Genomic DNA, 17105 nt, shown 5'->3' with positions numbered 1-17105 from the left:
CAACCCCGCTCCTGCCTGACCATCGCCTGTACGACTACCACGCTCCTGCCTGACCATCGGCTGTACGACTACCACATCCCCCTTTGTGATCTTATTAAATCGCCCCTCCGGGCTTTACCGTTCCTTGCCTCCTCCTTTCCTGTTGCGCCTGGGTCCTAAAACCGAACTTTAACAGTCTTGAACCTGTACACTCCGGTGAATGAGTTTGAGGAGCGCGTGTCGCTTTGTGATCTTATTAAATCGCCCCTCCGGGCTTTACCGTTCCTTGCCTCCTCCTTTCCTGTTGCGCCTGGGTCCTAAAACCGAACTTTAACAGTCTTGAACCTGTACACTCCGGTGAATGAGTTTGAGGAGCGCGTGTCGCTTTGTGATCTTATTAAATCGCCCCTCCGGGCTTTACCGTTCCTTGCCTCCTCCTTTCCTGTTGCGCCTGGGTCCTAAAACCGAACTTTAACAGTCTTGAACCTGTACACTCCGGTGAATGAGTTTGAGGAGCGCGTGTCGCTTTGTGATCTTATTAAATCGCCCCTCCGGGCTTTACCGTTCCTTGCCTCCTCCTTTCCTGTTGCGCCTGGGTCCTAAAACCGAACTTTAACAGTCTTGAACCTGTACACTCCCGTGAATGAGTTTGAGGAGCGCGTGTCGCTTTGTGATCTTATTAAATCGCCCCTCCGGGCTTTACCGTTCCTTGCCTCCTCCTTTCCTGTTGCTCCTGGGTCCTAAAACCGAACTTTAACAGTCTTGAACCTGTACACTCCGGTGAATGAGTTTGAGGAGCGCGTGTCGCTTTGTGATCTTATTAAATCGCCCCTCCGGGCTTTACCGTTCCTTGCCTCCTCCTTTCCTGTTGCGCCTGGGTCCTAAAACCGAACTTTAACAGTCTTGAACCTGTACACTCCGGTGAATGAGTTTGAGGAGCGCGTGTCGCTTTGTGATCTTATTAAATCGCCCCTCCGGGCTTTACCGTTCCTTGCCTCCTCCTTTCCTGTTGCGCCTGGGTCCTAAAACCGAACTTTAACAGTCTTGAACCTGTACACTCCGGTGAATGAGTTTGAGGAGCGCGTGTCGCTTTGTGATCTTATTAAATCGCCCCTCCGGGCTTTACCGTTCCTTGCCTCCTCCTTTCCTGTTGCGCCTGGGTCCTAAAACCGAACTTTAACAGTCTTGAACCTGTACACTCCGGTGAATGAGTTTGAGGAGCGCGTGTCGCTTTGTGATCTTATTAAATCGCCCCTCCGGGCTTTACCGTTCCTTGCCTCCTCCTTTCCTGTTGCGCCTGGGTCCTAAAACCGAACTTTAACAGTCTTGAACCTGTACACTCCGGTGAATGAGTTTGAGGAGCGCGTGTCGCTTTGTGATCTTATTAAATCGCCCCTCCGGGCTTTACCGTTCCTTGCCTCCTCCTTTCCTGTTGCGCCTGGGTCCTAAAACCGAACTTTAACAGTCTTGAACCTGTACACTCCGGTGAATGAGTTTGAGGAGCGCGTGTCGCTTTGTGATCTTATTAAATCGCCCCTCCGGGCTTTACCGTTCCTTGCCTCCTCCTTTCCTGTTGCGCCTGGGTCCTAAAACCGAACTTTAACAGTCTTGAACCTGTACACTCCGGTGAATGAGTTTGAGGAGCGCGTGTCGCTTTGTGATCTTATTAAATCGCCCCTCCGGGCTTTACCGTTCCTTGCCTCCTCCTTTCCTGTTGCGCCTGGGTCCTAAAACCGAACTTTAACAGTCTTGAACCTGTACACTCCGGTGAATGAGTTTGAGGAGCGCGTGTCGCTTTGTGATCTTATTAAATCGCCCCTCCGGGCTTTACCGTTCCTTGCCTCCTCCTTTCCTGTTGCGCCTGGGTCCTAAAACCGAACTTTAACAGTCTTGAACCTGTACACTCCGGTGAATGAGTTTGAGGAGCGCGTGTCGCTTTGTGATCTTATTAAATCGCCCCTCCGGGCTTTACCGTTCCTTGCCTCCTCCTTTCCTGTTGCGCCTGGGTCCTAAAACCGAACTTTAACAGTCTTGAACCTGTACACTCCGGTGAATGAGTTTGAGGAGCGCGTGTCGCTTTGTGATCTTATTAAATCGCCCCTCCGGGCTTTACCGTTCCTTGCCTCCTCCTTTCCTGTTGCGCCTGGGTCCTAAAACCGAACTTTAACAGTCTTGAACCTGTACACTCCGGTCAATGAGTTTGAGGAGCGCGTGTCGCTTTGTGATCTTATTAAATCGCCCCTCCGGGCTTTACCGTTCCTTGCCTCCTCCTTTCCTGTTGCGCCTGGGTCCTAAAACCGAACTTTAACAGTCTTGAACCTGTACACTCCGGTGAATGAGTTTGAGGAGCGCGTGTCGCTTTGTGATCTTATTAAATCGCCCCTCCGGGCTTTACCGTTCCTTGCCTCCTCCTTTCCTGTTGCGCCTGGGTCCTAAAACCGAACTTTTACAGTCTTGAACCTGTACACTCCGGTCAATGAGTTTGAGGAGCGCGTGTCGGTTACGTTCATACGAACCATACAGGTACCCTGTCTCACTGTCTCAATGCTACCTATCTGACTTTGTCTCTATGCCTGCGTGTGTGTGTGCGTGTGTGTCTTCGTGTGCGTGTGTGCGTGTGTGTGTGTGTGTGCGCGTGTGTGTGTGTGGTAACGATCATCCCCTGTGCTCTCCTCTCAGACGCGTTTGCGGGACCGCTGTGGGACGCCTCAGCTGTTGATGGACACTAAGAGGATCTACCCCGTCACCTTCCCCTTCAACCCCTCCTCCCTGGCCCTTGAGACCATCCAGATCCCCGGCTCCCTCAACCTACCGTTCCTCACATTGGTATAATAAATGAATATATATATATATATCACGCTAGGATATTTTATTTATTGCGCCTTTTATTCCCCTGCTTTTAAAAAATAAAGTTTTTTCTTTGGAGAAGACATGGATGTCCTGAGAGACATGGATGTGGCTATATAAAGACTACTCCATCAGTCCCATTATATCATATTTTATGTCAGTAGTAGATTAACCATGTAGGATAATTGAATGAACACTACTGTAGTCCACTTTTGAAAGTAGATGTTGATTTGTTAATGTACAGTATCATACTTTTACTCTAGTCATGTGTAACCTGCATCTTCAGCAGCGCTCAGATTGAAGCCCCGATTCAGCACAGGTTTCACTAGTGGTTTAGACTCTGGCGCGGGTTTAAAGGAGAATGCTCGTTTTTGACAACCTGGACCTTATTTAAGGCATATTATAAGACGTTTGATTCAACGAGATCCCTTTGGTGTAATTCGGAGGCCTGTAGAAGAAATTAAAAATCCAGCGCAAGCCAAGTATATCTATGTAATGGTGGCGGACGGGGCACTGAGAATGCAGCTTCTAAAAAATCTATTTTCTGCCGCGAAACGGTTGTTTTCATCAATCTGTCTTTATGAATCGCTAGTTGTGCTTACATAGAGCGAGAGCTTGTTGTGGTTTTTCACATGCCTCTAATATGATCTTTAGAAACGAAATAGCTTCCCCACTTGCTCCAGCACGCATGCGCACATCGCGCAAACTGGCTATTCTCCGTCTGTAGGCTACACTTGCGGCTCACATTCTCTACGCTACGATCGGCGTCCATCATATTCTAAGTCATCTTCTATATCCTCAAAATCTGATAAATATTCAGGCATATTGCACACAATATTCCAGGCACCAACAAGCTGATCGTAGAGTAGAGAATGTGAGCCGTGAGTGTAGCCTACAGACGTAACAGAGAATAGCCAGTCTGCGTGCTGTGCGCATGCGTGCTGGAGCAAGTGGGGAAGCGGAATTGCTTCTGAATGGTTTCCGAACGGTTCCGCCAAAGGCAGTTATTGAGGCCCACCGATAAAACCACCTTCTGTGTCATCCGACAGGGGTCCAGCTTATCCAGGAGCGCCTTCAGATGGTGAATCTGGGCCCCTGGAAAGCTGTCAACCTGCACTAATGGAAGGTAGTATTGGGGGACCCTGGAGAGGTTAGAGTCCCCAACCACTAGTACAGGTTTACTCACTGTCAGTGCCCAGTTGGGCCCCTTTTGGAAGGTCTGTTTATGGCGGGTGGGTCTCTGTGGAGAGAACTGAATGCTGTCATTCTCAGTCTCCTCGCCACGCCCCCTCTCAGACCCCAACAGTGGCGGACCGGAGCCCTCACTCCCCTCTCTCCCTGGATACATTCCTGCGTTTGCAGGTAGTTGTTCCGATCCTGAATCAGGTAAAGGAGAGGGGTTGATGGCCTCCGAGATAGAAACCGCCACATGAGATCTGAGCCTCATAGAGGCCTGAACCTGTTCTTCCTGTACCAAGTCCTCCTCATCAGAGCTAAATTTGAGGCCAAAGTTAAGGTCAGAGATAGTGTAAGGGAGGTCAGTATAAAACTGAGAGTTGCTGTTTCCACTCCCCTCCCCCCTCAGAACCTGGGCTGAGATAACCTGAATTATATTCCCTGTAGAGGGTCCCAGAGCAAAGTCAGTAGCCTTAGTACAGTCAAGATGGTTGAGATCCCCATTAGGGCTGGAGTCAGTATGGGGTGGAGGATAGGGGTTGGGATTGGGGTTAAGGTCAGGGATGGGGTTAGGGTCAGGGTTGGGGATGGGAAGGTGGTTGGGGCTTGGGTTAGGTGAAGGGTTGGGATTTAGGGTGGGATTGGATAGGTAGTTAGGAGTGGGATTAGGGTTAGGTAAGGGATTAGGATTTGGGCTGGGGTTAGGGGTAAGGTAAAGATTAGGGTCAGGATTAGGACTGGGCATAGGTGGGTGGTTGGGGTTAGGGCTTGGGTTAGGTTGAGGATTAGGATTTGGACTGGGATTAGGTGGGCAGTGAGGGTTGGGGCTTAGGTTAGGTTGGAGGTTAGGATTTGGGCTGGGGAAAGGGGTGGGGGTAGGGGTAGATTTAGGGTAAGGGCCAGGATTGGGTAAGTGGTTAGGGTAAGGGTTGGGGTTTGGGTTAGGAACAGGGTTGGGTTTAGGGACAGGGTTGGGTGGGAAGTTAGGATTTGGGCTGAGGAAAGGGGTAGGGATGGGACTGGGTTTAGGGTGAGGGCCAGGATTAGGTGAATGGTTAGGGTAAGGGTTGGGGTTTGGGTAAGAGACAGGGTGGGGATTAGGATAAGGGTTAGGATAAGGGCCAGGGTTAGGTAGGTGGTTAAGGTAAGGATGAGGGTGGGGGAAGTGGTTAGGATTTGGGTAATGGTGGAGTGATGATTGAAAACCATGGTCCGGCTCCAGATGGGAGTGAGAACTAGAGGGGAGCAAACGATCGACCCCCCAGGACCTGGAGGACCCAAGATCTAAACCAGGCCCAGCAGGATGTCTGGGGTGTCTAATCCGAGGGGGGCCATGAGCAGGGCCAGGAGCGGCCTGAGATGGAAGTTCCGGCCACTCGTCTGGATTAATCACTGGTCCTGGCGCAGGGGCTGGGTACTCTCACCCACGAGCGTTGTTAAGGTGGCAATTGAGGTGTCAGTAAGCCTATTCCTATACCTAGATCTCCCATAGGCAATGGCTTTCTCCAACGCCACCTGCTCGAAAGGGGGGAGACCCCCCAGTCCCAAGGCCAGCACTGAGTCATAGTGATGTTTCAGAATGGAGAGATTTTGTCTCATCCACTGACCAGTGTTGGCCTTCACTCTCCCTGCTGTATCAGGATTAGGTGATGATGGTTTGATGAACAATGTAAGTTTGTTTACTTGTTTCATCATTCCTATAGGAAACACCCCAGACTCCTGTGACCTTTCAATCACTTCGGCATGATGGATCGGCTGAAGTAATTTGAAATAACGTTTTTCCAATCTAGTTCCCTCTGGCGGATTAGCAACTGATCGAGTTCCATGAATGTCTCCCATCTCAGCATTGGGAGGTTGGCGTGCTCTCCGCTGATCCCCTCTAGGACCTCCTGTTTTTAGGCCTCATTTCTGAGATTGAAAAGGACCAACCAGACTCAACAGCAAACCTAAGACCTTGAGCTATAAACTTCCCACACAGATCAACCGTGGACTTTTAGAATAAAGACCTAAGTCTTAAAACTTCCCACACAGTAAACTGTGGTTTATAGAATGACTAAATTGGATGAAACAAAGAAGGAATCATATAGAAAAACACAAACAAGACAAGAGGGGAAGGGATAAAAACATGAAAGTTATCAAAACCTGCTTAATTTCCTGTTTGTTCACCTATTAGGACCAAACACAATGGAATAAAATATAAGTGCACTATAGGGTTGCGAATAATATGGGTGGTAGTGGCCGAGCCACCTGGACTTGTAACAGCCCCAAACAAAAAAACACACACACACGCTGTGCAAATTGTACAATCACACGTGTAACACACCACACAAAAGAGGATCTAAGTGCTTAGGGGGCAGATGGGTGCCCACCTGAACCCAAACCTTGTGCAAACACTGCAAATCACATCAAATGTGTTAAATATGTGCAAAACTGCAAAGAGAACATGGGGGCTGATGCTCCCGTCCTGGGGCCCAGCTCCCCACCCAAATAAAAATGTGCAACCCAGTGCAATGTCTGGTCTGAAATCCTTGTCTAAGGTGAACAAATTAAGTTAAAAAAGGGAAAACCAGGCTAATGCCTAAAACAATGGCTCCCTCAAACTGAAATTTAAGAAAACAGATCAAAATAACCCACTAAAATGCAACAATATTAAAAGAAAAAAGAGCTCCTGACAGTTTCGGCATAACATGCCTTCATCAGAGGATTAGGAGAATGAGCAAAGAAGAACACATATATAGAGAAGCACAGGGGGGGTGGGGCCATGAAGAAGCTCCTCATTGGCTAAGTGCTAATGGGGTAGGGTAGGGCTCCTAATAGCCTCCACCTGTATGTGCCAAATTGCGTTTTAAAAGGATGGTCAAGAGGCCGAGACGAAACGAAACGCTATGAAACGAAACGAAACGGGGTAAAAAAACAACGAAACGAATGTCAAAAACCACTAATAAAGAGACATAAAAACTCCCAAATTACCCACCTATCTCCTCCAAATCAATTTAAAACCCACTATCTAACCAACTGATTCCCTAAAGTAAGAAAAGTAGGGTTTCTGGTGTAAATAAAACCATATCCTCCCAATAATCCAAGTACCTTTCTTTTAGGATTTTGGGAACCCAGAAAAGGATTTTGAGGGTCAGTGTGCATCTTAAAAGAACTAGAAAAGAGTCTGTGGCGCTGGCCGGTTAGGTGAGGGAATCTAAGTCTCAGCCTACTAAAAAGCAGGCTGAATGCACGGGCACACAAACCACTAATCTGCTCTATCAAAAGGTAAAAAACGGAGAGTGGGGTGTCATCCACCATCAACAATCAGAAGATCTCCGGTTTCAGGAAAAGATACATACTAGGTAGGTAAAATCGGGAGTAAAGGGGTCTCAAAATGGTTTACCAGCAGGGTATAAAGGAACAGGGGATGGTCTAAGAATAACTAAGAGGATGGGAATGAAAAAATAGGGGAGGCAGGTCACAAGTGCTGTGGTAAAAGTGCTTGTTCACACACTCAGGCAATAAAATCATGCAAAAAACACACGTGAATACATATATAAAAGAGAAACCTGCACTCACACAAACCATTCACTTCACCATCCATCTAGTATCCATTTTATATTTAATTTTCATTTAAACCGTGTGGCGAGAGTGTTTAGTTTCGAAATCCACGTTCTCTCTCTAAACAATCTCTGCTTTAAAGTCCATATAACTCCCTGTTCCAGTCCTGTAATCCTCAAATTCTCACAGCCATGTAGTTTAAAATGCTGATACAGCAACTTAGTATGAGTAGAATGTTTGATATGGTATAGATGTTGTTTGAGCCTCACAGACAACATGTTCTTAGTCTGCCCAATATACCATTTATTACAAACCAAACACTCAATACCATATACCAAGTTCACAGAATTGAGTTGAAGCGCATTCCACACGGGTAAACCGTGGCCAGTGTGTGAATTAAAAATGTATCGAACCATCCTAAAATAAAACGCAAGAGGGTTCTCTTTTTCTCTACTAAGAGACGCATTCACTAACAGATCCCGTAGATTCCTGTTCCTTCTATAAGCTGCGATAAGTTTAAACTCCTGTAGAGGTGCTACTACATTTTGGAGCGAGGTGAAGTTGACTTTTAAAAGGCGATTAAGTGTCACTGAGGTGGATGAGTAAGTGGACACGAATGGAATAAGTTTTTTCTCCACACTCTTCTCCTCCACACTTCCAGGGCCCTCCTCACTAAACAGCTGAGAAACTTCAGTCCTGATATTCCGGAGGAAGGTCCGACTATAGCCTCTGGGTCTAAGGGCCCGGAAGAGGGTCCGAGTAGCCGACTGGACATCCGCCTCTACTACACAGATCCGACGAAACCTAATCAGTTGGGATTTAATAATCCCCCTGTAGGTATGTCTGGGATGGTACGACGATCTGTGCAGTAGGGCATGGGTGTCCGTCGGCTTAAAATAGACCCTCGTCCCGAGCCCACCCACCCCTCCATTGTTCTCCTGACGAACAAACACCTCTGTATCCAGAAAGTTCAACTTCTCTGTGGAAAGCTCATACTTCACCGAAATCGCCTCATGATGCCCATTTAAAATATCAATGAAATGCTGAAATTCAGCTGCTGTGTAGGGCCATACTCCAAAAATATCATCCAGGTATCTTAAATAAAGTAAAGGCAATTTCGAGCATTTGGGGAAGACAGTTCGCTCCCACTCGGCCATATAGATGTTAGCATAGGCCGGAGCGAACTTCTTCCCCATTGCTGTACCATATACCTGTAAATAATATTTAGAATTGAACTCAAAATCATTCCGGGTCAAGCCCAACTCCAGGAGTTTTAGGAGCGCCACATCTGGCCTCGCAGGATCTGGATACCGTTCAAAGACCTCTCGAACTGCTTTGAGGCCCAGCTGAGTGTCAATATTAGTGTACAGTGCATCTACATCAATCGAAAAAAGAAACAAACCAGGAGCAAAGTTAAAAGATTTCAGTTTGTCCACAAAGGTATACGTATCTTTTACGTAACTAGCGTGCAATTGAGAGAGAGGGTTTATATAAAAATCTATATATTCAGCTATCCGATGCGACTCACTACTACAATCAGAAACTATAGGCCTTCCTGGCGGCACCTGGTGGGGGACTGTCCACGTCTCAACGTTCTTGTGAATTTTCGGCAGTAAATAAAACTTGCGTGGTCGTGGAGGGTCAACACCATAAAGATAATTTCTCTGTTTACTCGAAATCTCTTTCTTTTCACACAGGTGATCCAGGAGAGCTCTAATTTCTTTCTGTGTCTCTAATTGTATGGAGTTCTCTAAGGGCAAATAGTGTTTCCTATTCTCTAACTGTCTATTTGCCTCAATCAGATATGATGTCTTGTCCTGAATAACGATCTTTGACCCCTTGTCGGCCGGCTTAATAATAATATCTTTATTTTGTTTTAATTTTTGTAGGGCCTTTCTCTCCTCCTTAGATAAATTACTAGAGCGCCTCCCCTGATCAGACACACTCCCGAAACCCTCCACGTCCGCCCGAATGAGAGCTCTAATGGGGTCAGATATAAGATCCTCCTTAGGCTCCCAAGTCGAGGGCAGCGTAAAGGGCTCACGGGAGGAGTTCGAGGAGTACTGAAAATGGTCTAGCAATTTAAGCCTCCTGTGATAGAAGTGGAGGTCTCGTCTAAGGTCCTCTCTGTTAACCCTCCCAGGGGTCGGGACAAACAGGAGGCCTTTCTCCAGGAGAGTACTTTCGGCAGTGGACAAACGGAAACTAAGTGCTAAATTTAAAATATTGGAAGCGTCAGGGGTGAAATTCTTCGGTTCCCCCTCCACTAGTTTAATTGTTCCATCCAAGTAGAAAGGATGTGGGAAGCTGTATTCGGAGTCCAGTGAATCTGGTCATGGGACACTCTAAAATCTGGACCTGCAATGCCCTCTAGAACTCTAAAAGTGGTAGCCAAGAACCGGTTAGTTTCCTCCACTGAAATCAGTATCGGGTCTGGGAGAGTAGAAGCGGTCTGAATTAGGGGGATGAAAATCTCCGCATTCAGAAACACCCGCTTCGCTGCTGCCACCAGCGAGCGGAATTGCTTCTGAATGGTTTCCGAACGGTTCCCCTTAAGGCAGTTAACGAGGCCCACCGATAAAACCACCTTCTGTGTCATCTGACAGGGGTCCAGCTTATCCAGGAGCGCCTTCAGATGGTGAACCTGGGCCCCTGGAAAGCTGTCAACCTGCACTAGTGGAAGGTAGTATTGGGGGACCCTGGAGAGGTTAGAGTCCCCAACCACTAGTACAGGTTTACTCACTGTCAGTGCCCAGTTGGGCCCCTTTTGGAAGGTCTGTATATGGCGGGTGGGTCTCTGTGGAGAGAACTGAATGCTCTCATTCTCAGTCTCCTCGCCACGCCCCCTCTCAGACCCCAACAGTGGTGGACCGGAGCCCTCACTCCCCTCTCTCCCTGGATACATTCCTGCGTTTGCAGGTAGTTGTTCCGATCCTGAATCAGGTAAAGGAGAGGGGTTGATGGCCTCCGAGATAGAAACCGCCACATGAGATCTGAGCCTCATAGAGGCCTGAACCTGTTCTTCCTGTACCAAGTCCTCCTCATCAGAGCTAAATTGGAGGTCAAAGTTAAGGTCAGAGATAGTGTAAGGGAGGTCAGTATAGAACTGAGAGTTGCTGTTTCCACTCCCCTCCCCCCTCAGAACCTGGGCTGAGATAACCTGAATTCTATTCCCTGTAGAGGGTCCCAGAGCAAAGTCAGTAGCCTTAGTACAGTCAAGATGGTTGAGATCCCCATTGGGGCTGGAGTCAGTATGGGGTGGGGGATAGGGGTGGGGATTGGGGTTAAGGTCAGGACTGGGGTTAGGGTCAGGGCCGGGGATGGGAAGGTGGTTGGGACTGGGGTTAGGTGAAGGGTTGGGATTTAGGGTGGAATTCGATAGGAAGTTAGGAGTGGGATTAGGGTGAGGTAAGGGATTAGGATTTGGGCTGGGGTTAGGGGTAAGGTAAAGATTAGGGTCAGGATTAGGACTGGGCATAGGTGGGTGGTTGGGGTAAGGGCTTGGGTTAGGTTGAGGATTAGGATTTGGACTGGGATTAGGTGGGTGGTGAGGGTTGGGGCTTAGGTTAGGTTGGAGGTTAGGATTTGGGCTGGGGAAAGGGGTCGGGGTAGGGGTAGATTTAGGGTAAGGGTTAGGGTTAGGGTTAGGGTAAGGGTTGGGGTTTGGGTAAGAGACAGGGTGGGGATTAGGATAAGGGTTAGGATTAGGGCCAGGGTTAGGTAGGTGGTTAAGGTAAGGATGAGGGTGGGGGAAGTGGTTAGGATTTGGGTAAGGGTGGGGTGATGATTGAAAACCATGGTCCAGCTCCAGATGGGAGTGAGAACTAGAGGGGAGCAAACGATCGACCCCCCAGGGCCTGGAGGACCCAAGATCTAAACTAGGCCCAACAGGATGTCTGGGGTGTCTAATCCCAGGGGGACCATGAGCAGGGCCAGGAGCGGCCTGAGATGGAAGTTCCGGCCATTCGTCTGGATTAATCACTGGTCCTGGCTCCTGGCGCAGGGGTTGGGTACTCTCACCCACGAGCGTTGTTAAGGTGGCAATTGAGGTGTCAGTAAGCCTATTCCTATACCTAGCTCTCCCATAGGCAATGGCTTTCTCCAACGCCACCTGCTCGAAAGGGGGGAGACCCCCCAGTCCCAAGGCCAGCACTGAGTCATAGTGATGTTTCAGAATGGAGAGATTTTGTCTCATCCACTGACCAGTGTTGGCCTTCACTCTCCCTGCTGTATCAGGATTAGGTGATGATGGTTTGATGAACAATGTAAGTTTGTTTTTCCTATAGGAAACACCCCAGACTCCTGTGACCTTTCAATCACTTCGGCATGATGGATCGCCTGAAGTAATTTGAAATAACGTTTTTCCAATCTAGTTCCCTCTGGTGGATTAGCAACTGATCGAGTTCCATGAATGTCTCCCATCTCAGCATTGGGAGGTTGGCGTGCTCTCCGCTGATCCCCTCTAGGACCTCTCCTGTTTTTAGGCTTCATTTCTGAAATTTGAAAAGGACCAACCAGACTCAACAGCAAATCTAAGACCTTGAGCTATAAACTTCCCACACGGATCAACCGTGGACTTTTAGAATAAAGACCTAAGTCTTAAAACTTCCCACACAGTAAACTGTGGTTTATAGAATGACTAAATTGGATGAACAAAGAAGGAATCATATAGAAAAACACAAACAAGACAAGAAGGGAAGGGATAAGAACATAAAAGTTATCAAAACCTGCTTATTTTCCTGTTTATTCACCTATTAGGACCAAACACAATGGAATAAAATATAAGTGCACTATATGGGTTGTGAATAACTGGGTGGTAGTGGCCGAGCCACCTGGACTTATAGCAGCCCCAAACAAAACACACACACACACGCTGTGTAAATATACAATCACACGTGTAACACACCATAAAAGAGAGGATCTAAGTGCTTAGGGGGCAGATGGGCGCCCACCTGAACCCAAAAAATGTGCAAACACTGCAAATCACATCATGTGTTTAAAATGTGCAAAACACTGCAAGGAGAACATGGGGGCTGATACACCCGTTCTGGGGCCCAGCTCCCCAACCAAATAAATATGTGCAACCCAGCGCAATGTCCGGTCTAAAGTCCTAGTATAAGGTGAACAAATTAAATTAAAAGAGGAAAACCCGGCTAATGCCTGAAAAATGGCTCCCTCAAACTGAAATTTAAGAAAGCAGATCAAAATAACCCACTAAAATGCAACAATATTAAAAGAAAGAATAGAGGGTTAGGGTTAGGGTTAGGGTTTAGGGTTAGGGTTAGGTGAGGGAATCTAAGTCTCAGCCTACTAAAAAGCGGGCTGAATGCACGGGCACACAAACCACTAATCTGCTCTATCAAAAGGTAAAACAACGGAGAGTGGGGTGTCATCCACCATCAACAATCAGAAGATCTCCGGTTTCAGGAAAAGATACATACTAGGTAGGTAAAATCGGGAGTAAAGGGGTCTCAAAATGGTTTACCAGCAGGGTATAAAGGAACAGGGGACGGTCTAAGAATAACTAAGAGGATGGGAATGAAAAAATAGGGGAGGCAGGTCACAAGTGCTGTGGTAAAAGTGCTTGTTCACACACTCGGGCAATAAAATCATGCAAAAAACACACGTGAATACATATATAAAAGAGAAACCTGCACTCACACAAACCATTCACTTCACCATCCATCTAGCATCCATTTTATATTTAATTTTCATTTAAACCGTGTGGCGAGAGAGTGTTTAGTTTCGAAATCCACGTTCTCTCTCTAAACAATCTCTGCTTTAAAGTCCATCTAACTCCCTGTTCCAGTCCTGTAATCCTCAAATTCTCACAGCCATGTAGTTTAAAATGCTGATACAGTAACTTAGTGTGAGTAGAATGTTTGATATGGTATAGATGTTGTTTGAGCCTCACAGACAACATGTTCTTAGTCTGCCCAATATACCATTTATTACAAACCAAACACTCAATACCATACACCAAGTTCACAGAATTGAGTTGAAGCGCATTCCACACGGGTAAACCGTGGCCAGTGTGTGAATTAAAAATGTATCGAACCATCCTAAAATAAAACGCAAGAGGGTTCTCTTTTTCTCTACTAAGAGACGCATTCACTAACAGATCCCGTAGATTCCTGTTCCTTCTATAGGCTGCGATAAGTTTAAACTCCTGTAGAGGTGCTACTACATTTTGGAGCGAGGTGAAGTTGACCTTTAAAAGGCGGTTAAGTGTCACTGAGGTGGATGAGTAAGTGGACACGAATGGAATAAGTTTTTTCTCCACACTCTTCTCCTCCACACTTCTAGGACCCTCCTCACTAAAGAGCTGAGAAACCTCAGTCCTGATATTCCGGAGGAAGGTCCGGCTGTAGCCTCTGGGTCTAAGGGCCCGGAAGAGGGTCCGAGGAGCCGACTGGACATCCGCCTCTACTACACAGATCCGACGAAACCTTATCAGTTGGGATTTAATAATCCCCCTGTAGGTATGTCTGGGATGGTACGACGATCTGTGCAGTAGGGCATGGGTGTCCGTCGGCTTAAAATAGACCCTCGTCCCGAGCCCACCCACCCCTCCATTGTTCTCCTGACGAACAAACACCTCTGTATCCAGAAAGTTCAACTTCTCTGTGGAAAGCTCATACTTAACCGAAATCGCCTCATGATGCCCATTTAAAATATCAATGAAATGCTGAAATTCAGCTGCTGTATAGGGCCATACTCCAAAAATATCATCCAGGTATCTTAAATAAAGTAAAGGCAATTTCGAGCATTTGGGGAAGACAGTTCGCTCCCACTCGGCCATATAGATGTTCGCATAGGCCGGAGCGAACTTCTTCCCCATTGCTGTACCATATGTGACAGCGGCTGGTGATTTGGTCCGCAACTCGGCAAACCCTGAAATGCGCTAGAGGGCAAAATAACTAAAAAAACGTTTTTTTTCGTTTTTTGTTTTTTGGTGTATTACCAAAGTTGAAGTTGTGAAGAACCTACTTACTATAACAGACAACAGTTTTAGGTTCACGAAATACGTTTAATTAGTCTGCAAACTAAGCTCGTTTTTAGCTGATTTCGAGCCGGGCTTGGGGGCGGGCCGATCGATTAGCATGATTTGTTTTCATTGGCTATTGCTTCCGGGTTCTCCGCCCCCCACCCTGCCCATAAGAACTGCACGTGGTGTTTGTTTACATTCAGTTCCACGTTTAACCATGGATGCTACTGCTTTTGCGAAAGCTCTGAACAAAGATCTGCTCAACGCCGCTCGACGATTCGACAATGGAGAACTTATGGATTCGTACCTAAAGGACTACATGGATGTTGACGATGGTACAAACTCGGAATGTGGTAGTGAAGAAGAGGACAATGCTTCTGATCTCGAGCTGGAAGTCGACGAAGATGGAGAAGAGGGGGATGGCATCCAGGACATGGAAAGAGTTTTACGAGCAATCGATATTGTTACCGTGAACATCGACTGTGAAACAGAAGAAATGGACAGGATCAAAAACTTTGATTGCAAGTGCCAAGTGAGACGAAAGGAGAATTCTGCTGTGGCTCCTACCTCTTGCCTTCGCAAAGTGAACCCTGAATTGGTTTACCGGTCGAGACTGAACATGGCAGCTAGAACTCCAGGAGAGCAGGACTCGTTCGTACACGCAGTTTTGTACGTGTTGAACTGTGATACAGAGCTGACTGTTTCAACAAAGCAAGTTGCTACCAAGCGAAAGTTGCGGCGAACGACGTACCAGATTCACACGACGGTTGTCTGCCGCCAAGCTTTCTGCTTTTCTATAGGGTAAGCTATCTTTATACTACCTGTGCTGTTTACATTTACGTTAGTCGTTTAGCAGTAGCTCATTTCTAAACAAGTGACTGAGTCTAGCTAGCATAACAAATCTAGCACTAACTAACAAAGGCTAGCTAGCTAACGTTAGCTAACATGCTAGTTAGCTGAGCTGTCCCTTCGTTCCTAAACTACCCAGCGAGGCAGCTAATATCTAGCTAGCTAACGTTAGCTAACATGCTAGTTAGCTGAGCTAGCCCCGTGTTCCTAAACTACCCAGCGAGGCAGCTAATATCTAGCTAGCTAACGTTAGCTAACATGCTAGTTAGCTGAGCTAGCCCCGTGTTCCTAAACTACCCAGCGAGGCAGCTAATATCTAGCTAGCTAACGTTAGCTAACATGCTAGTTAGCTGAGCTAGCCCCGTGTTCCTAAACTACCCAGCGAGGCAGCTAATATCTAGCTAGCTAACGTTAGCTAACATGCTAGTTAGCTGAGCTAGCCCCGTGTTCCTAAACTACCCAGCGAGGCAGCTAATATCTAGCTAGCTAACGTTAGCTAACATGCTAGTTAGCTGAGCTAGCCCCGTGTTCCTAAACTACCCAGCGAGGCAGCTAATATCTAGCTAGCTAACGTTAGCTAACATGCTAGTTAGCTGAGCTAGCCCCGTGTTCCTAAACTACCCAGCGAGGCAGCTAATATCTAGCTAGCTAGGTAGCTATTACAGAGAGAAACAGAATGAGAGAGTGACGTGATTAAGGACGCCTTTGATCTTGTTACTATCTTCAAATGGTCTTTGTTCAATAGTTGAGTAAGTTGAAGTCAAATCAAAAAGGCACTGGTAATCGAAACTTAATGCAATGGCTTTATTTGTATGTACAGTAACAGACAATTAAAACCGGTAAAGCTCTCGAGAGATACTACCCCGGACCGATGCCTCACGGGGTCTTATATACCCCGTATCTGATGTGAGAACACCTGCTTTCTAACGCAGTGTTGTTTCTTAGCCTGATCCGTTATCTACTGGCCAATTACTGATCACGGTTAATGTTACTTTGCTCACAGCTGCGTTCCCACGGAGCAACTGCTCTCCCCCTCCCTTACAGAACTGGCCTACTGTTTTGTCCGACTGAGCTAGCCGGGCCTAAAACTGACTTTTAAGAATAGACACATAATATAATCTGGATTAGAACAAAGGTTCGAGCTTAGTTAGGCAAATTAATACACGACATTTCCCCCCTTTGTGACTATAGAGTCACAGATCAATATTCATACAACAGAATGATTAAAAACATAATAAAAAGTTAAGTATAAGAGTTACCAAACTAGAGGCCAGATAAAACTTCATTCACAATGATTCATATTGGCTAAAAACAATCACATAGTAATAGTATTGGCCTCAAAATATCAAAGATACAAACTAATATGATATAGCTTACTTTTAGATGCTCATCAGTTACTTTGTAGGCAAAAAATGGTTTATTCTAGCACGCCTTCTGGCCACACTTAATGCCATTAGGCAGATTAATGATCCTCCATTGCCCAAAAACAATCACTCCTTACCATCAAGCGTTTCACTGACAGAGCCGCGCGGGTTTGATTCCTAAGAACCCACCATTGCCCGGAAACCCCAGACAGCTACGGCAACCTTTCAGCGAGAAGCCTCATAAACCACAAAGTAACTGAAGTTCCAGTGCTTACATTGTACCCTCCAGTGTGAATATAAGATTTAAACAGTGTAATACCAAACAGCCTTAACGGCAATCACAGTACGCTCTTAATGCATGT

The 17105-nt window shown here is 46.7% G+C and overlaps 1 protein-coding gene across 1 annotated transcript in view; it reads left to right on the top strand.

Annotated features, from left to right (window-relative positions):
* LOC311328122 (unconventional myosin-Va-like) overlaps positions 1–2811 on the top strand; it is a gene marked incomplete at both ends in the record, with an annotated part of 17052 nt that extends 14241 nt beyond the window's left edge. The window contains 2 exons of the mRNA XM_084462148.1: positions 2432–2502; positions 2659–2811. Of these exons, the coding sequence (XP_084318274.1) occupies positions 2432–2502; positions 2659–2811 (224 nt within the window). The remainder of the gene's footprint in view (positions 1–2431; positions 2503–2658) is intronic.
* Positions 2812–17105: the final 14294 nt, after the last annotated feature.

Source organism: Borostomias antarcticus (assembly GCF_949987555.1).
Source record: "Borostomias antarcticus genome assembly, contig: scaffold_112, whole genome shotgun sequence".
Classification (NCBI taxonomy): domain Eukaryota; kingdom Metazoa; phylum Chordata; class Actinopteri; order Stomiiformes; family Stomiidae; genus Borostomias; species Borostomias antarcticus.
This window is presented reverse-complemented; position numbering and strand designations above follow the sequence as displayed.